The following is a 21,428-nucleotide window of genomic DNA, read 5'->3' as shown; positions in this document are numbered from 1 at the left end:
GTCTTACAAAGGAATACTCTATGACAATTAGAAAAAAGAATGAGAAAGTTTTTTACCTACTGATTTGGAAAGATCGTCAAGATATATTATTAAGTGAAAAAACCAAGGAACAGAATAGTATATATTACCATTTTATTTATGAAAAAAGAAAAGAAAAGGAAACATACAAGGCAAGAGGAGACTAAGGTCAGGTGCTTTATGCCTAAGGGAAAATAACATGGTACTAGACTAGAAAATAACACAAAAGACTTTATTTATTTGGTGGGGGCAGGAGGGTGGAGTCCAGGAAAGGCCTTTCTGAGAAAGTGGTATTTAAGCTGACACTTACAGGAGGGTGTCTGTTAGTGTGGCTAGGATCCGGGGAAAGAAAATCTTTGGCCTGTGCAGAAGCTCTTGAGGAGAAAGAGAGTTCAGTGAGGCCAGAAAGGAAGCTAAAGAGACCACATGGCTGGATCCAGGGGAAGAGGAGGGCATGGAGTGAGCCTGAAAAGGTGACAAGGACCATCCAGCACCATATGGGCCTGGTGGGCCAGGTGAAGGAACCTGGTGTTTCTTAGAGTATCAGGAGTCCACTGGAGAAAAGTGATGTGATCCAACTCATGTTTTAGAAAGATCACTTTGGCTGCAACTTGACAACATGATTTGGAGTGTGATTGGGGAAAGAGAATGGAAAATAGTAGAAGCTGAGAGATTAGCAGTTTATTGCAGTAGTTCCAGTGAGAGGGGATGGAGAGTTGAACCAAGACATTGTGGCGGAAATGGGAAGAAGTGGTCAGATTTCATGTCTATTTAGGAGGTAAAATCAACAAGACTTGACAGCAAGTTGGATGCGGGTAGTGAGTGAGGGGGAAGTATCCAAATACATTCCTGCCATTCTGTACTACACTCATTTAGCTGAGCAATATACTTTCTGGCTTAAGACGTGATATATCTCTGCCCAGCCTTAACATCAGCACAACCGCAACTCCAGGGTGGAGGAAAGGATTTCTTTTTAAACAGAAACAATGCAAATGCTGCATTAATATCATATTATGGAGTAAGTAGATTCTGTGGGTCAGTAAGAATTTAATCTTTGCTTATAATATTTTCTGTGGGTAAATGGATTCATAACAACTTAGAAGTGAGCCTCTTGAACACAATCTATTTATAAGTTGGAATTAGCTTTATAAGGAAAAATATACAAGCTTTATATCTAATTTGTGTTTTGCAGGCCTGTCAGAGAGTTTTCCATGCCAAGAGGAGCAAACACTTTTTGTTACAGTAGAAAAGCAAATGTGATTGTCACGGGAGGTAAGAGGGCATTTCATGTTACACAGAGATTTTCTACTTTGCAAACAGTGCTCTCCTTAATTAACACAGTTATAGAGTTTCATACAGTTATCGCATTTTACTGCTAGAGAAAACTCTTAGAGAATGTTAAAGTTTGTATAAAGTCAAATCTGTCATTCTTTTTCTTTGTGGCTTTTTGATTTGGTGGCACACTTAGAAAGGCCTTCCCCAGCCTGTGAATGTGTGAAACAAATTCTCCCATATTTACTATAATTTTTTGTTTGTTGTATATTTTACTTTTAAATATTTAATCTCTCTAGAACTTGTTTCAATGTGTAAGAGCATGAATTCCTAGCCTGGGGCCCATGTGTGGGCTTTAAGGGAGTCCTACAGCCCCTGCGGCTGAATGCTTGTGTATCTATGTGCATTTTTCTGGAAAGAAAGTCCAAAATTTTATCAAATCCTCAAAGGAGTCCCTGACAAAAAGGTAAAGAGCCAATGGTTTAGCATTAACAGAGAAGAGGACCAGGGATAGAGTGTTGAAAAATATCAACATTTAAGGGCTAAGATTATCTGCTGAGAGTAGGAGGAAAGATGACAAACATAAGAAACTTGAGGGGAAAGGTGATGGACTGAAATATTCTTCCGGCCTCAGACTCCTTATCTATCATACTGAGGTTCTAAGACTGTGATGGCTTTCAGCCTGGGCTCTGTAGTCAGACTGCCTAGGAACAAATCCTGGCTCTCTTACTGGCAAGCTGTATGGCCTTGGATAGGTTATTTAATTCCTGTATGCTTCAATCTCACCTGCAAAATGGAGCTGATAATAATACCTACTCGTAATAGTATTATAAGAATAAAGTACTTACACAGGAAGGGTCTTGCACGTAATAAGTCTTCAATCCAAATTTGCTAATACTGATGCTAACAATAACAAAAAACCACACCTACTTCATATGGTAGTGTTTAAGATTAATTGAGGTAAGGTATGCCTGGCACATAGTAGGTTATCAATAATTATTAATTCAATTCATTTACAACAGTTAGGCACAATCACTTTGATCAACTTATACAGGTTTTGTTGGAATAAATTGAAATCTTCAGTTCATTAGGAGGCTGTTACAGAAGTCATGAGTGAGATGGTGAGGGTCTGAGTTATTGTAGGTGCTCTAGAAAAAGAAAAGCAAGAGTCAGTCTCTAAGACATGGAAAAATAAATTATTCATAAGACCTGGAGACAGAATGATATTGGGGATTAATAAAAGGGAGCAGCCAGCTCCAAGTTTGTAAGGAGGGAAACATAGAAGAATAGCAGTTGCATTGATAATTACATAGAAATTGAGAAGAGGGTGCTTATATGGAGAAAGAATGCAAACAAAATTTCAATTTTGAACTTAAATACTTAAATATCAAGTGTCAATTAGACATCTGAGAGGATATTCCTACTGGTGATGGGTAAAGATCTGGCTGGAGATAGGAGCTGTTAAGGACTCCGTAGGCTAACCTGTGTGTTGGAGAAGATGAGCTCCCAGAGGCTCCTCAAGGAGATCAGGGTCACCTTAAAGGAAACAAGGGACATGTAGACTTGAAAGATGTAAATGAGCAAAACAGAAACCCAAACAAATAAACATCAAGAAAATGGCCTATACTGGAGATCTGAACTTTAAAAGAGAAAAAAGATTTTAAAAAAGAAGAAAGCCCTGCCATCAAAAACATCAACAAATATACCATTTGGTAAATGCTTAGAGTACACATATTCACTAAAGGAGGCGAGATGTTAGATGAATAAGTGCTATTGGCCCCCTTCCATGTAAGATTTCTTCAAATTTCTTCTCCCAAAACGCACACAGCAGGAAATATTTGGTTTCCTACAAAGAGTATCCTGCCTCAGCCTTGAGGTACACATAATGATAGCTGCACTTTCACTTCATGACAGGGTAATCTCCTTTGAGGACACGAAGTTAATTTTTTTTCAAGTACACTGTGCATTTAAAGTTTATACTTAAATCTGTCCTCAGCTTTGGGCCTGCCACAACACTTACTTAAAATTAGATTGTGGTTCAAATCTTATTTTTAAAAATTTTGTTGTAGTCTACTGGAAAGCAAAACTAATGAAAACAGTGAACTAGAAGGTAGAAGAACTGGGTTTAGTCATAGCCTGGCCACTAACCAACTGTATGATTTTCAACAATCACTTAATCTCTGCCTGGTGCTCATTTTCCTTATCTGGTAAAATGAAGAAGTTGGACTACATAAATTTTAAGATTCTTTTGAACGTAATACTCTGATACTATTGTTTTAAAAACTTCCTGTTCATGGGAGATAAACTAAATTGTCCTTTTGAAAAATTGGAGCCGAGTTTTCCAATTAGATGTTATTCAACATATAACCACAGCTTCGTGTATTCAGAAAAACAAAGCATTAACTGGTCACAAACCTACATTTCAGTTAAAGACATCAAGAAAAGAAAGAAAGGTGTCTGGATAAGAACCTGAAAAGCAATATGTGGGAGTCACGGCTTAGACTGGGGGCAAGTTTCCTGACACTCAATACTGATGATTCTAAGCACACACAGGAATCCAACTCTTTAAGCTGTACTAATTAAGGCTATCATGTAGAGAGCTCCATAATGAGATCTATAACACATAAGGGAACAGAAGAAATACTAAAATCAGATGTTTTCAATAAAAGAAGTAGAATGCTTGTATCATAATTTCCTGATCCCCCATTGCCCTTTCCTGACTATCTTCGCTCATTACTTGCTTGGTCCTGGCCGGAAGTCAGAAGGAGGGAGTAGGTGAGGGAAGGAGAGTATATTGGTGGTGAGAGAGTAAGCAGCAAAATTGCCTGAGAATCAGATTGCAGTGGATGCTGCATTCACTGCAGCTTGTCTTCAGTTAGATAAAAGCAATGACTTCTGTCCTGCTTCAACCTGAGCCCTGCACACAAAGCCTTTGAAAAAGTAGTACTTAAATACATGGCTACAGTGAGATTTGATTTCTAAAATCTGATTGTTCTGAAAGATGTGCTGTCACATTAATCTTAACCAATTCCTTTGGACAACCTTCGTTCCCACACAAAAGAATGCAAAACATAAGAATGGACCAGGGCTTCCCTGGTGGCTCAGTGGTTAAGAATCCGCCTGCCAATGCAGGGGACATGTGTTCAAGCCCTGGTCCAGGAAGATCCCATAGGCTGCGGAGCACCTAAGCCCGTGCACCGCAACTACTGAGCCTGTGCTCTAGAGCCTGCGAGGCATAACTACTGAGCCTGCATGCCACAACTACTGAAGCTCATGTGCCTAGAGACTGTGCTCTGCAACAAGAGAAGCCACCACAATGAGAAGCCTGCACACTGCACCGAAGAGTAGCCCCCACTCACCACAACCACAGAAAAGCCCGTGAGCAGCAACGAAGACCCAACGTAGCCAAAAATAAAATAAATTTAAAAAAATAAATTAATTAATTTTATTTAAAAAAGAGAAAAGGAACGGACCAACTTTTGTATACTTTGTAGTCTTAAGTATTTTAATCAGTTCTGGAAAAAAAAATGTGTTTGGTAATGTTTTGGGACTCAAACCACTTCAGTGCTTATGGATTAAAACATTTGACTCTCACTAACCTCAGTGTTAATTATTATAAGATCCCCATTTCAGCTTTGAAAACCTGCTAATTATAGTGTTTCTAGCACTCTTCCAAAGGCAAGAAAACATTTAGCAGTATGACTGACAAGCAGCTAATTCTTTTCACCATGTGTAATTTATTGAATTGCCACAGTTATGGAGCCTCTGTTAGTAGAAAATGCAAATCCTCAATAACTGAAAACACATTTTTCTCAGGAGAATACTCTTGTTGATTGCTCCATGTGCAGTATGTAGCAGCTGATGACTCAAAATATACTCTAAAAGCAGATTTGCTAAACATAGTTGAATGTGTTAAATGTGCAGGGACGTTTGATGAGCTTGAAAAAACAGAAGTTCTTGCAGAAGGAAAAAAAAAAAGCCAAACCAGGACAAGGTATTTCCTGAGCATTATTTTGTTGCACATCAAGAATTTTTTACCCAATAGTTGTCTCTACTGGCCATTTTAAGAATTAACCTCCTAATTTGGAAGGTCTAGTATATAAAAACAATTATCTGCCATCCCAACTATCTTGGGGACTCTGCATGCATTTGTTCATGTTTCATTCAACAAACATTTATTACACAGCTGCTCTGGACTAGACATGGTAAACCTCATAAAGATCAGGTTGAATTTCTAATATTCAAGGATTCAAAATCTAAAGTACAAATAAGGCATGTTTATAGATAGCTATAAATTGGAGCATGAGACAGCTGATTAATAATAATAATAATGCAGTTGAAATACTGTATGCATTTAGAGGTTAGTATTGTGTCCCTCTGTACATTCTGGGTCCAAAAAGTAGCCACACAGACTATATAAGGATTTCATTACTATCAATGAAAAGCAAGCAGAGCTGGAAGACCTCTGGTAGTAGATAATAGAGAACCTCTGGAAGATTGAGTTTCCTTCACAATGCATATTGAACAAAGTCCTTAGTTTAAAAGGCCTGGACATTTCTCAGGTGGCAATCATCTATTGAATCCTTCTGCATGTAATAGACAAGTCATAGATTTTCTTCAGGGAATAGTGGTCTTATCCTTCAGGAGTGACAGTGCCCATTTCAGCAGTTACCCTAACATTATCTAGGATGATTTATGGGCCTGAGGCTTAGGGTTCTGAACATATCTGAGAAACGTGACACTTCTTAGCCATAGACAGTGAAAAGCAAATCAGGCAAGATACTGCATTATTGGAATTACTCAGTTTTAATCATGTAACTGATAACCAATTTTACTGGGTCTAAAACAGTACTTTGTTTTATATCTGCTAATTGAATTGTTTGACTGTATCTTTTACCCATGATCTATTATAATTTTGATATTAAAAACTAAAACTTAATAAAAATTTTATTATCATATATGTTTATACACACACATCTAGTTATATCATAAAAACTGACAGCTATTCACCAAACCTATATTATCTCTTACTGGATATACAGCTAGACTACATTTCGCAGACTAGAAAGTGCATTCAATATAGCATCCTGCAATTTCTTGATAAAAATACATTTTAAAACAGTGATTTTTGTATTTGGGCAACATTTATAATATATTTTTATTTGTGTATATTTTATGTGTGATAGTGATTTTTTTTGTTGTTGAGAAAAAGTATTTTCTGAAAATAATTCAAAGTATTTAAATATAAATGGGAAAATGTTATTCTTTTTTCCCCGTTGCGGAGCACAGGCTCCGGACGCTCAGGCTCAGTGGCCATGGCTCACGGGCCCAGCCCCTCTGCGGCATGTGGGATCCTCGTGTCTCCTGCATCGGCAGGCAGACTCTCAACCACTGCGCCACCAGGGAAGCCCGAAAAATGTTATTCTTAACTCTGAAAATAAAAAGTTTATTCGTGGGACTTCCCTGGCCATCAAGTGTTTAACACTCCTCACTACAATTGCAGGGGGAGCAGGTTCGATCCCTGGTTGGGGAACTAAGATCCTGCATGCTGCATGGTGCGGCCAAAAAGAATAAAAAGTCTATTTGTAAGAGAGAAAAAGAAGTTAACAGTGACAACCTATAGGGTGTGGAACTAGGGATTATAAGGGAAAAGAGGACATTTTTACAATAATAATATCCTTCCATATTGTTTAAATCTTTCACTATGTACCTATATGATTTTAACAATTAATAAAATTTTATCTATGCCATGATAGTAATTGCATATAAATTTTGTATGCTTATGAATATGTGCTGGAAGGGAAGATGGAAAAACAAAAACAGCTGATTTGTTATAATGGTAAAGATTATGTGCAATTTTTCACTTCTTTTGATTCCTTTTATTATTATAATGCTTGCATAATTTTAAAATGTAGAAACAAAAGAACAGCTGTCTTAAGTACTTTTGGGAAGTAAATAAAGTATAAATAATACATTAATGCATGAATGAGTAGGAAAGTGTTAAATCAAGAAAAGGACTCATAGAATATTTATGAGAATTCACATTTATATATGTAAATACAATTATTAAAAAACAGTCTTGACAAGAAGAAGCAGATCCAAAACAAGGCTAGACTCTTAGCAAGTCAATCATAGACAACATCCTGGAAGAAACAGACTGTGATTTGATATTAGAAGAAAAATAAGGATATGATTAAGGGTGAGAGAGACTCTTTAAACTGTGACCACCTGCAACTCTGAGAAAATAAATAATCTTCATGCGTCCTTCTTTCAGGAGATGATAAAGTGCTCCGGTTGTGGCACCCCAATATCAGCACCAAGCCAGTGGGGAAACTTGTGGGGCACATGTTCAGTATCACCGAGATTGTAACAAATGAGACAGACCAACATGTCATCAGCCTATCTTCTGCAAAGGTAACAAAAAGAAAACAACAAAAATGAAACAGAACAATTCTTTCCCTTAAAATCAACTATTGGAAAACCTAGAATACTTACAATTTTTGACTGAAACGGCTGATAGTCACTGAGAAAAATATTGTGAATTTGGATAAGGAAATGATAAGTCACCGTGCTCTGTTTCTATTGATTTCAGCATAAGAAAGAACATATTTAAAGACAAGAATAAAAGGAATACAACATTAGAAAGAGAGCCTATCCTCAATAGTAAAACACAATATACCCCTCCCATGATCATTAAAGACAGAAAAAATAAGGATTTCTAGACATAGATAACAAACTTATGGTTACGAAAGGGGAAAGGGAGTGGGGGAGGGATAAATCAGGAGTTTGGGATTAGCAGATACAAACTACTATATATAAACTAGATAAACAACAAGGTCCTACTGTATAGCACAGGGAACTATATTCAATATCCTGTAATAAACCATAATGAAAAAGAATATGAAAAACAATGTATAACTGAATACATATAATGTATACATATAATGTATACATTATACATTATACATGTATATATACATATATACATGTATATATGTATACATGTATATATACATATATGTATATACATATATACATACATGTATATACGTATATGTATATATGTATATGTATACATGTATGTATACATGTATATAATGTATACGTTATATGTATACATACATACAAATACATATAATACATATAATGTATACATATAATGTATAACTGAATCACTTTGTTGTACACCAGAAACTAACACAACATTGTAAATCAACTCTACTTCAATTTTTAAAAAAGCAAAGAAGGAACAAAGACAGATTTCTGTTGTTATTGCTATTACTACACAGTGTTTTAAATGTTCTAAATAATGTTATAAAAAAAGAAAAATGACTTACAACTATTAGAAATGAGGAGACTGCATATTTGCAAATAATGTGATTGCTGGAAAAATTCAAAAAGTTTTAGAGCATATAAATTTGGTAAAGTGGCTGGTTATATTGATAGTAGCAATTTATAAAAATAAATTTCTGTGTAAGAGCAGAAACAGAAAACAATGGTCAAAGGGGTAGTAGCATTCACAAGAGCAAAAATGTATGAAATGCCTAGAAATAATCTTAACAAGCAATATTCACTATTAATATTGTTAACTATGAAGTTATTCTGAGGTACTTTTATTTAAGAACATGAATGTAGGGACTTTCCTAAATGGGAGTATTATACTGTAAAAGATACTCTCCATCAAATTAAGCTATACACTTAATGTTATTCAGGATTATTTAGACATTAGTTTGCCAAATTTAATGTAAAAGTGTTGACATAAAAGAATATCCTAGAAACTTTGGAAGATATGATTACAAGATGACACTTTCCCTATCAGATATTAAAAATTATAGTAAAGCCTCAATAAATAAAACAGAACAGCAGTCAATGCATCAGTAGACACATCTATGAAACAAAAGAGAAAATTCACACATGAGTGTGAATGGGAATTTCATATATGATAAAAGTAGCATTTTAAATCTGTGAGCAAAGGATTGTTTGTTCATTAAATGTTGGGAAAACTGATTAACTATATTAGGAAAAAATAAGTAATCAGATCATCATTTCACAATTAACAACAAAATGCATTCCATACGGATTAAAGATTTTAAATGTAAAATATAAAACCTTAGTAGTCCTAAAATTTTCCAGAAAAAAACACAGGTGAATATTCATGTAGCCATCAGGTAATTCCTAGGCATAACACCTATGGCTGAACGAAAAAAATAAATGTGACTACATAAACATTCAAACTGTAAATTATTATAATAGCTATCATTTATCAAATGCTTACTAAGAGGCACACACTGTGCTCATTATTTTACATCACAACTTACTTGATGCTAATAACAACCCTGTAATTATCTCAATTTTGCACATGTAAAGGAAAATGACATCTAAATAACTTGCATTAAATAAGTGTAGCCGGGCTTCCCTGGTGGCGCAGTGGTTGAGAGTCCGCCTGCTGATGCAGGGGACACGGGTTCGTGCCCCGGTCCGAGAAGATCCCACATGCCGCGGAGCGACTGGGCCCGTGAGCCATGGCCGCTGAGCCTGCGCGTCCGGAGCCTGTGCTCTGCAACGGGAGAGGCCACACCCGTGAGAGGCCCGCGTACCGCAAAAAAAAAAAAAAAAAAAAAAGTGTAGCCAATCCTGTATCTGTCCTGAGCCCAGACAGCCTTCTTTTACCCATAAAAAAGGATAAAGAAAGACAGCAGAATGGGGAAAAATGCAACAAAAATGACATAAACTGGAATAATATTCTTAAACAAACAAAAAATGTTAACAAATCAGTAGGAAAAAAGGAGGAGGGAAGAGGGAGATGGCAAAGAATACAGACATGTTCACATAGTACTATTGGGGGTAAAGCTGGCAAAAATTCGTGGGCTAATAAAATAAATTTTTATTCTAATAAAATAACCAGGGGCTTCCCTGGTGGTGCAGTGGTTGAGAGTCCCCCTGCCGATGCAGGGGACACAGGTTCGTGCCCCGGTCCGGGAAGATCCCACATGCCACGGAGCGGCTGGGCCCGTGAGCCCTGGCCGCTGAGCCTTCGCGTCCGGAGCCTGTGCTCCGCAACGGGAGAAGCCACAGCAGTGAGAGGCCTGCGTACAGCAAAAAAAAAAAAAAAAAAAATCATCATCATCAAAGTGCCCAGAGATCTATGTTAAAGGATATTCATTGTGCTATTGCTTATATTGGTTTAAAAAATAAAAAGGAAGGGAAATATTAGGGAGTGAGAAATTCAGTGTCTAAAAATAAGGCTTTTATCAGTAATTTATTTATTTTCCCTCAGTTTTACTGAAATATAATTGACGTATAACACTGTATGAGATTAAGGTGTATGGCATAATGATCTGACTTACATACATCATGAAATGATTACCACAATAGGTTCAGTGAATGCTCATTATCTAGAGACTGTCGTACTAAGTGAAGTAAGTCAGTCAGAGAAAGACAAATATCATATGATATTGCTTATATGTGAAACCTAAAAAAATGATACAAATGAACTTATTTACAAAACAGAATGGAGTCACAGATGTAGAAAACAAACTTACGGTCACCAGTGGTGGAGCGGGGGGAGGAGGGATAAATTGGGAGATTGGGATTGACATACACACACTACTATATATGAAACAGATAACTTGTAATGACCTACTGTATAGCACAGGGAACTCTACTTAATACTCTGTAATGGCCTATATGGGAAAATAATCTAAAAAAAGAGTGGATATGTGTATAGCTGATTCACTTTTTAAAAAAGGTGGAAAACCCTAAAATAAAGTCTTTTAAACAGGAAGAAATCTTTTTTAACTCTTAAGTTCATAAAGATATCCTCCTCTAAAATTTTCTAAAAAATATAGTTTCTTTTTAATATTTAGGGGCATGTGTCTGTATGTGTGTGTGTGTGTGTGTGTCTATATGCTAGCTCCTCCACATCTGCAACCATCTTTCACATAGCCCCTTGGGGCCCAGTCTAGAAATAGGTCTAGTCCCTGAGCCAGAGGTTGTCTTGGTTTAGTTTCTGGTCAGAAGGCAGCGTCCCTCCCTTTCACTGATCTTACAACTTTCATAAACTATGCCTCCAGATGAAAATAGAGCACAGCCTATTGCTTCTCAGTCTCCTTTTCCTGAACTGGGAGACCTGCTCTGGGTGCTGCCATGGAGTAGTGATAGTGCTTTTGGTCCTGTCTGCCCTGCAGGAGCTGCTCCCCTGATACCACTGTCTGTTCCAAACAAGTGCCCAGGCTCTGGTTGGAGCCCACTCACTGCTTTGTATGCCTCTCTTAGTTGGATCTGTAGAGATTATATATCTTGCTTTGAAGCCTTGCTATTTCTTTTTCCTCTCTCTTTTTATATTTTCTCTACTATTTCTCTGTGTTTGGAGAAGAAATGGCAGAGTGAGGCATAAATTTATTGCAGTATTCTGACCTGAACTCTAACTCTTTAATTCTCTTTATGACAGATTTAAAGAAAGAGTAACAGTTAGCTAGATAGAGAGGAAATAGTAGATGATAGGAAGAGTATGTGTGAATGCACATAGACAATAAAGAGAAAGATGTTTTGGAAATTGGAAGCAGTTTGGTATGACAGTAACTAAGACAGCCTATGGGGAGAGGGCAGCAGAAAAACCTAGAGGAGAGACGCAGCAGAATGAGTCTTTGTGCCTTCTGCCAGCCCAATAATCACCACTTCCCTAAAAACCCACAAAAGACCTAAAGAACTGAAGAAAAGAGAAATATGATAAAGAAAATAGAATCACTCCATAGAGTGATTTGAAATATCACTGGTTTCAAAACATGTTCACACCAATTCATTGAGGTGGAGAGTACTGGTGTTTCATGTCCATTCTAGAAACAAGAAAACCGAGGCTTAAGGAATTTAAATGATGGGCTAGAACTGAAACCCAAAACCTCTTTTGCTTCATCCCTTGTTCTTTCCTCCAACCACAATTCTGAGCATATACAGGTACAGTAAAAAGACTGCCAACCATGAAGTATCTCAGCCAAAACTATAGAATCAAAAACAGTTATGGACTTCCCTGGTGGTGCAGTGATTAACAATCTGCCTGCCAATGCAGGGAACACAGGTTCGAGCCCTGGTCTGGGAACATCCCACATGCCATGGAGCAATTAAGCCTGTCCGCCACAACTACTGAGCCTGTGCTCTAGAGCTCGCGAGCCACAACTACTGGGCCTGTGAGCTGCAACTACTGAAGCCTGCACACCTAGAGCCCGTGCTCCACAACAAGTGAAGCCACCGCACCGCAATGAAGAGTAGCCCCCGCTCGCCGCAGCTAGGGAAAGCCCATGCACAGCAACAAAGACCCAATGCAGCCATAAATAAATAAAACAATTAGAACAGAGATAAATTTCTTTGGCTCTCCTTGATTCCACTTTTAGATTTTTCCCCTACTTGTCTCTCTGAACCTAATTCATAAATAGACCCTGAACTTAAGTTTATAAAGAGTCCATTACACTTGCTTACTCTGTGATGCAAACACTGATAAATTTCAATGTTCTAGCTAATTCCCAAACTTGTATTTTTATGAGAACAAAAGAAGTAACTCCCAGTTGTACATGTTCTGAGTAATAGTGGCCTACAGAGTGTATAAATGTGAGCCAAAGCTCCTAATCACATGATTTTGACATTTTTATGCTTCTACATATAAGGACCAACCTGCCTTCACAATAGTGAAGTTTCTAATTTAATTAACCAAATTCTAAGTGTCTCAAATAAGAAGCCAGTATCTCTGTTAACAAAACTATTTATCAAAGTTTTATATGTAGTTCTATAAAATTATCACTCATTTATTCAACAAATATTCCAATTTAATTAGTAATATATAGTGATAGGTAATATATATAATGACTCTTATAATATAAAAATATTATTTAATGCTGTTGCATGCTAGGAAATGTAATCCTTAATCAAGTCACACTTTTTTTCCTGAAATCAATCACACTAACTTTCTAAAAAAAAAAACAAACAGAATAATGAAGAATACTAATTTCAAGTGACAAAGTAAACTTGACCAAGTTTTGCTGAATCTGTATTTTCCTGTTCTTTCTATTATATCAACACATGTTCTATCTGAGTAATGACATAGTTCTGTTTCCTTCCTCAAAAGAGAGCTCTAATAACCTATTTTCCTATACGCTTCCTATATCTACACCATCCCTAAAAACTGCTTTCTGTAATTCTTACATCCCTAGACAGGAAGAGGGGAGGGTTCTTCGAAACCTCATTTAGTAAGATTTTCTCATCTTCTTAAGTCATGGAAGAGCAATTTGAAACCCTCCACCAAAACTATGCCTTCTCTCTATTTTCTAACCCACAGTGTAAAGAGAAATATGGCTTCAGTTCAACTGTTAATCATGGCCAGTCCTTTATCATGCCTCTAAATTCTTAAAGGATAATAAGTACTATGTCTTTCTCCTCTCTTCTGTAAGGATAGAAGAATCTAGTTCCCATAGGCAAACTTTTAGTCACTGCTTTTATTTTCTTCTGATATTAATGAATAACAATTGAATCAAGAACCAAATTAAAGTTTAGCAAATGAGTGCTCATATGTAAATCATAATTTCCTACAAGTTTTTAGGAGCATATTGTAGACTCTAAAAAGGGTTCACCTAAATAGCTTTGAGTAGGGAAAGTAAAGTGGAAAAATGGTGACCAGTGTTCTTTATCCCTCCAGGTTTTCAGGGTGTGGGATATACAGACTCTTTCACTATTACAAGTCTTCCATGATAGCCAGGGAGGACCAGGAGACATGCAGATTTACTCTATGGTATTTGATTCCAATCATGGCATGCTTGTTACAGGTAAGTGCACCCAATTAATGGCACACAAAACTCATATGTTGATGTTTTACCTTTTTTTAACTAGCACTTTATCACTGACTAGAAGAGAAACAAAACTAGATGGGAAATTTATAAACTGTGATTCCTCACAATCGGTAACTGAATTCAATCCTGTTCCTTCCTATCTTTCTATAGCTTGGTGGATGAGGTCTTGAACCTAGGAGTCAAGGTGGTGGGGTTAAGCAGAGAAGTGGGATGTAAGCTGCTGCTACACGTAGGGCAAATCCAGCTCTGTCTTGACCATCAGGAGCAGGAATATGATGCATCTTAGAGTGGCTGCACCAGCATGCTGAGTCAGTGCCCCTTTTCCTCAAGGAGGCAATTTGGCCCCATGCACTCTGGTACTGAGACAGTTACTCGGTGAGGAGTGTGTTGACCCTCCCACTTCTAGACAAAGAACAGTGGAGAGAGAGGATAGAGTCCTGAATGACAGAACCCCCAGCACTGAGGCCAACAGATTTGTTGTCCCCTTTTCCTGCTGCCCCTTAGAAAGGTGCTGACTAAAGAGACAAAAGCCTCTGTTTGGCATTTGGGTTGAACACTATTTATGTGCCTGCTCTCAGAAGAAGGTTTAGAAGAAATGAACGGTATTGACAATACTTATTCTTTCTGGAACATCAACCCAGAATGCATTTCCTAAGCATTTTTCCACTGACTACCTGCTCTGAGTTCCTGTGGGATTAATTAGGGCAGAGGAATGATTGGTGATATCTCTGCTGGTAGAGAATATAATTATTTTTTAACTTTTGGGTTTTTTTCTGGATTAGAAGTGAAATAACACTTCGTGCTTGATAGATAATTTTCCACCTTGTAAAACAGAACTTACTTCTACTTGTAAGCACCCCTCCTCTATACTACCTCCTCTAAAAATAACATAAAAATGACTACAAGCAAATTTTCTCTTAGTGCCCCAAACTGCATGTTTGATTGCTGGGCTCAGCATCTTCATCCCATTTATCATCAGAGTAACTAAAGACTCAAGTATCAAGGCAATAAGAAAAACACAAAAAACAATCAGAAAATAAAAGATGCATCCCAATATTATGTAATTCTGATAGTATTCTGCTTACAAAAATATAGAGCTTTGTGTATTGCTTAATCACTAAAATTGCATACGTTGACTGCAACCATCAACTTGACATCAGAACAGCATGAAGCTTATCTCTCAGATTTTAATTTGTGCTTTCATTCAAATGAAGCAGCCATAGTAATCTTCTAAACCCCAATGACAGCAACACAACATTGTAGAATATGTTGTTGTAACTGTCACCATTGTTGTTGTTATTGTTACTCTATTAAAACAACTACCATTTGATTAGTTCTTCCACAAAATGCTTTCATGGATTTTATTTCACTTGATCTGCACAACCACCACTTAAGGTAGGAATTAATATTTATCTTATTTTATAAATGTCAAAACTGAATATTAAATATTTCAACTGACTAGTAGAAGGATACTAGTTGAAACATAGAGCTGGGATTCAGTCCCAAAGCTTCTGACTCCTGGATCCACTTTCTTTCTTTGTACCGCATTGTTTCCATAGTAGTTGTGTATCTAGCCAAACGTGTAGAGCAGGGGTCCCCAACCCCTGGGACACAGACCGGTACTGGTCCATAGTCTGTTAGGAACCGGGCCACACAGCAGGAGGTGAGTGGTGGGCGAGTGAGCAAAACTTCATCTGTATTTACAGCTGCTCCCCATTGCTCACATTACCTCCTGAGCTCCACCTCCTGTCAGATCAGCCGCGACATTAGATTCTCATAGGAGTGTGAACCCTACTGTCAACTATGCATGTGAGGGATCTAGGTTGTGCACTTCTTATGAGAATCTAATGCCTGATGATCTGAGGTGGAGCTGAGGTGGTGATGCTAGTGCTGGGGAGTGGCTGCAAATACAGATCATCATTAGCAGAGAGGTTTGACTGCACAGAGACCATAATAAATCAGTTGCTTGCAGACTCATATCAAAACCCTACCAGTGAATGGCAAGTGAAAACAAGCTCAGGGCTCCCACTGATTCTGTATTATGGTGAGTGTTATAATTATTTCATTATATATTACAACGTAATAATAATAGAAATAAAGTGCACAATAAATGTAATGCACTTGAATCATCCCCAAACCATCCTCCCCTCCCCAGTCCATGGAAAAATTGTCTTCCACAAAACTGGTCCCTGGTGCCAAAAAGGTTGGGGACCGCTGATGTAGAGGATTACCACTTGTTCATAAGCATAATATCTAACTTTGTTGTCAGTTTGGATAAAGTCAGTTACAGTCAGTGTAATGTCAAAGAACCTATGAAGGCGTTCCATGTGTTGTTTGATTACCTGGTTACCACATCCTTCTCATATTTCCATCCAGACGTATTTGAATTGAGAACTGCTACCAGAAGAGCCACCTCCATTCCTCTTTAACACATGAGTAGACTTTATCTTAAAATTTAAACACTTTAGATGGTCCTGGACTTTTGTTTGTTGGGAATAATTTTTTATTATTACAGATTCAATTTTATTACTGGTAAAAAAAAAAAATTTAAACACTTTAAGAAAGTGTTTATTAACTCCTGCTGACAATTTTGCTGCTGTTGAGACTTCTTTGGAGAGACTAGAGAAAACCAATATGAAGGGTCAGCCTTTGGTAGCTTAATCTCCACTTCACTAAGTAGACTATAAAAAATAGGAAAATAGTGGTCACTGAAAAACAGATATCAAGGAAGCCCAAATGCCCTACACTTGAATATTAATGAAGCCCCAAATGAATACTTTTCTCTGGCTGAATCATATTTGTTTTATTTGTCAAAAATATTTTTGAAGAAATGGATGTATTTTCACCTCATTAGGTTTCCTAGGCATTAATAATCTCACTGATATTAATAATCTCACTGATCAACTATTTGCAAATGCAACTGGTTGAATAAAATCCTTTGTGATTCAAATCTTCTAATATTGAGTATTTATGAGATTCTTATTTCTGTTCCAGGATCTAGGGTTATGGACATGTATCCTTTGACTAGGATGATACAAGATGCGAAACGGGTTCCTCACACCCATGAACGAGAAATCAATGTCATGCTTTACAACAAATATTTTCACCAAGTACTTACTATCTGCTCTGAGTCTGTAATTAAGGTGAGTACATATTGACTCTTCAGGAAGAAAAAGCGAAAGAAGATAGAATTTTCTCTGCTTATAGGTAAGTCCTTAAGTGACTAAATAAATGTAATGGCACATATGATGGAACCCTACATTAGAGCTATTTTTAAGCTTTCATGAACACATGAAAAACAAGCATTTTAATCCAGCTCATACTGCTTGTTATTAAGCTACACACTCAATTAAAAAATGAAGGTAGTCTTTACAATCAAAATAGGAATTTTAAGGGAAATATATCCAGGAGAAAAAACTAGTGTGTGTGTGTGTGTGTGTGTGTGTGTGTGTGTGTGTGTGTGTAAACTTTTTAAGCTGAGCCACGGGAAAGAGAATGTTAAGAAGGAAGGGGAAGAAATGTATAGATGTTTCCTATAACCCCTATAGGTGCAGGACATGGAACCTTATGGTGCCTTAAATCTATGATCTTGTTTAATCCTTGTACTAGTTCTCTGTGGACAGATAAAGAGTTCCATTTTAAAGATGTGGAAATTAGGACTCAGAGATCAAGGCAACTTGCCCAAGTTCATATAACTAGTAAGCATTGTGGCTGGGATATGAACCCAGGTTTGCCTGAGGTGAATACCCAAGTCCTTTCCTCTGCAATCCTCAGGCCATGTCATTAATGTGTTCCCTAAAGGCCAGAGTACTTGACCATCCTAACTGTATCTGTAATTATGACCCCTGAAGTCATCTAGCAGTGATGGCTGGAGGTGTGTACTTCCAGTGTTTATCCTTTTATTTCATGCATGCTCTCCAAAAGGAGACACAGGGAACCAGAGAAAGCATTCATCTGGAGACTCCTCAAATGCCCTCTCAATTTTGACCTTCTGTGCTTATCTGCTAGAGACTTCCTCTGGCCCAAATCTCCTAAGTTCATTTAATTATCAGTTATTTCTGATAATGCCTACAGAATAAGTAGAGGGAAACTAAAACTAAAACCTGTCTGTTTTCATAAAATACTGACCTCTTAAGGAGAAAATGTCTTCCCTGCAAGGGGAGAAGGGGAAAGGAAGGCATCTAGGTGAGTTTTCATACCTGATTGGTTGGCAAGGGATCATACTTTAGGCCAGGAAATGGGTGGCCTCTGAGACCCCTTCATGCAGTGGCCCTCATTCTTCATTCTCCCTTCAGGACCTCAGCTATACCCAGTGACACACAAAGGTTAAGAGCATGGACTTAAGGTCCAGACTGGCTTCTTTCAGATCTTGGCTCTGCCACAGCTCAGTCGGGGGCCCTTTGTTATCTGGTCTCCGGACTATTTATTATATCAACTACTCCTTCTCCCACTTACCCTCTTTCACTCCAGGTGCAGCAACTGACTTTCAGTTCCCTGGAGCAACAGTGCACCTTCCCATCTCTGGCCCTGTGTTTACACTGTCCCTGTCCCCAAATATCTTGAGTATAAACTGTGTTGCCAGTTCAATTTTATTGTTTACTGACAGTCTAACATACACCTGACAATGGCAGATACATGAAAAGGGAAAGATTCAGACTGAAAGACTGCAAGTCTAAAGCTTCTACTGCATTTCCAAAGAGACAGTGATGAGACTTGATGTGTTTCTAGATTTTCTGATTATACCCAGCCTAATTACACATACAGCCTTCTCTGAAGTCTCGGCCTCCCTTGCCCTCCCTTCCCCTTTTCTCTCTGTTAAGAGCTGGGCACATGTCCCTAATCAGAACACTCCTTGGAAAGGTCAGTGAGCCCTTTCCTCATGATTCTCTCAGATTTCATGCTGTTAACCACAGATTCTGTCCTGTGACCCCTAGCTAATTTGGATGAGTGTCAATAAAGAGTAAAATAGTTAGCTAGTGGGAAGCAGCAGCATAGGACGGGGAGATCAGCTCGGTGCTTTGTGATGACTTAGAGGGAGGGAGGCTCAAGAGGGAGGGGATATGGGGATATATATATGCATATGGCTGATTTCACTTTGTTGTACAACAGAAACTAACACAGTATTGTGAAGCAATTATACTCCAATAAAGATCTATTAAAAAAAAGAATAAATTCAATTTGATTTCTTTGTCCACTGAACTCATAACTGTTACATTTCTATCTTGCTGCTAAGCTTGCTTTGTGCTTACAGGAGCAATTGACTACTTCCTGGACAGACAGGGGCTGCCTGGAATAGTTGCTGCTTGTGTCAGCCCACCTACATATGTTACAGACACACTCCAGGGTAGCAAAGTAACTATTAGACAGCGCTACATCTTTTAGACCTTTCTTTGATCAAACCAACATTCATGGCAGAATGTTGAGAGAGGTGTTAGATGTGCATTGTACCAATTTTGAGGCTATTTTGAATATTGTAAAATTGACGAAAACTGAAGGGCTTATGGATTATTTGATTGTTTTGTTCTTTCCTGTAGGTATGGGAACTCGAAACTGGCCTCCAAATATACCAGATTTTAGACCCTCATGGCTTCAATGTTGAACTGACTTCTGCAGCTATTGATGAAAGTGGATTTCTTTTTGCTACAGGAGCATATAATGGTCAGACTAATATCCAGAGTATAGCCTCCCTGCTTTAGTGTCCTGAGAATTCGTTCTAGGATCTCATTACAAGTTGTTTGGGTTAGAGGGGAAGCATGAATCAGGCTGGAATATGTAAACGTGCCAGTGAGAGTGCTGTGCCTGACTGAATAGTGATAGGCTCTTCTCTAACTGGCATTAATGTCCTGATACTGTCGTTCAAAATAATCAATCCTTACATTACACTTATATAGTTGCTTTTCAGTTTGCAAAGTCTTTCACGTATACCATCTCATTCTGTTCTGACTGAGACTTATCTGTATTACACTGACTCATTCTGTCCTTCTAATTTTGGGTACCATCAGCTAAGAGACAGACATTCTATTCAGTGCTTCTGATAATATTTTTACTGACAATATGGGACCAGACAAAATATCATCCAACTTTGCTATATCACACCTAGAATTCTATACTGGACTTGTTTATAAGTCTAAGCTGCTTAAGGGCATGTGTCATGTGACACTTGAGAGGATGTCCTGCTCCAGTTGTGCTGTGTCATTTGCTGCTTATGCTGTGGGGAACTGCATAGAACTTGCTAGAACCAGAGAACTATAGCCTGCCTCTTCTTTCACCTTACCTTGTTCTGAACTCCCACGAAAGAACCGCTTTATCTAGACAATATGACCATCTGCATCACTACTCAGAATATATTTCTTCTAGGTATATATTTACTAAATAAATTCTTGCTTGTAAGCCAATGGATGGACTGACTGAATATCTTGATATGAAAATCTGAGTTTTTAAAGTGTACGCAGATAACAGTACACATGAAATAAAATCATGAATGCTGAGTTGATGAGGTGTGAATAAATGCAACTGCTCTTCATGTAGGAGAGTTCTTAAGAAAGCAGTCTTAACCGCTCTATCAGCACATCCTGCATACATATGAAAATTAGAAATTCTGAGCAATGCACATGACCATTGCCCAGCATAAGCACTAAGAAATTCGTATAAATGACTGAGATACTATTATTTTCATGCAAGCAAGTCATATTTCACTTTGTTAGTGCTAGTGACAGTTTGTCCTCCTCAGAAGTACATGTTAATTGTCAAAGACTCTGGGTCTAGGACACCCTGAGGAAAAGGATTCTCTAGCTCCCAAAGCAACTCTACCCACAAGCCAGCAGTCCCCTCTCATTCTCACCCACCCATCACCTGGGAAGAGCTGAGCAGTATCCTCCCTGCTTTCTGCCCCACTAAATCTTATTGCCAAAGTCCTAAGTTAGCAGGAAATCTGGGCCATGAGACTGTGGTCCACATACCCAGGAGTAAGTGAGAGCATGATCACTTCTTTTACTTGTTTATATGACTTCCTACATGACCATAAATTCCTTGAAGGCAGAAACTATGCTCACTTTTCATCCCCTGCTCCTACCACCATGCTGTGTATATAGGGAGAATTTAATTAATGTTTAAAGATGTTTTTAGTGAAAAAAAAAATGATGGGGTTGTGAGTATTGCTGATGGAGGGAACCTACCATAAAGGAAGGAAAACAGCACAATGAAAACATTCTGGATGCCCAGCAGGATTAGAACTGGAAGATAAGAAGCAGGAGGAGGGGGTTGAGGTTAGGGTTAAGGAAGGGGAGGAAAAGTACTGTGAAGGGC

The 21,428-nt window shown here is 37.9% G+C and overlaps 1 protein-coding gene across 1 annotated transcript in view; it reads left to right on the top strand.

Moving 5' to 3' along the window:
* Positions 1 to 21,428, top strand: part of WDR64 (WD repeat domain 64) — a 152,920-nt gene that overhangs the window by 55,850 nt on the left and 75,642 nt on the right. Inside the window, exons 8-12 of the mRNA XM_027122460.1 lie at positions 1,211 to 1,290; positions 7,565 to 7,704; positions 13,973 to 14,099; positions 17,118 to 17,266; positions 19,658 to 19,781. Coding sequence (XP_026978261.1) covers positions 1,211 to 1,290; positions 7,565 to 7,704; positions 13,973 to 14,099; positions 17,118 to 17,266; positions 19,658 to 19,781 — 620 coding nt within the window. The remainder of the gene's footprint in view (positions 1 to 1,210; positions 1,291 to 7,564; positions 7,705 to 13,972; positions 14,100 to 17,117; positions 17,267 to 19,657; positions 19,782 to 21,428) is intronic.

Source organism: Aethalodelphis obliquidens, unplaced genomic scaffold, assembly GCF_003676395.1.
Source record: "Aethalodelphis obliquidens isolate GAN/ISIS:26980383/991018 unplaced genomic scaffold, ASM367639v1 scaffold24, whole genome shotgun sequence".
NCBI classification, from domain to species: domain Eukaryota; kingdom Metazoa; phylum Chordata; class Mammalia; order Artiodactyla; family Delphinidae; genus Aethalodelphis; species Aethalodelphis obliquidens.
The sequence above is the reverse complement of the archived record's forward strand: the minus strand, read 5'-3'. Positions and strand labels throughout refer to the sequence as shown.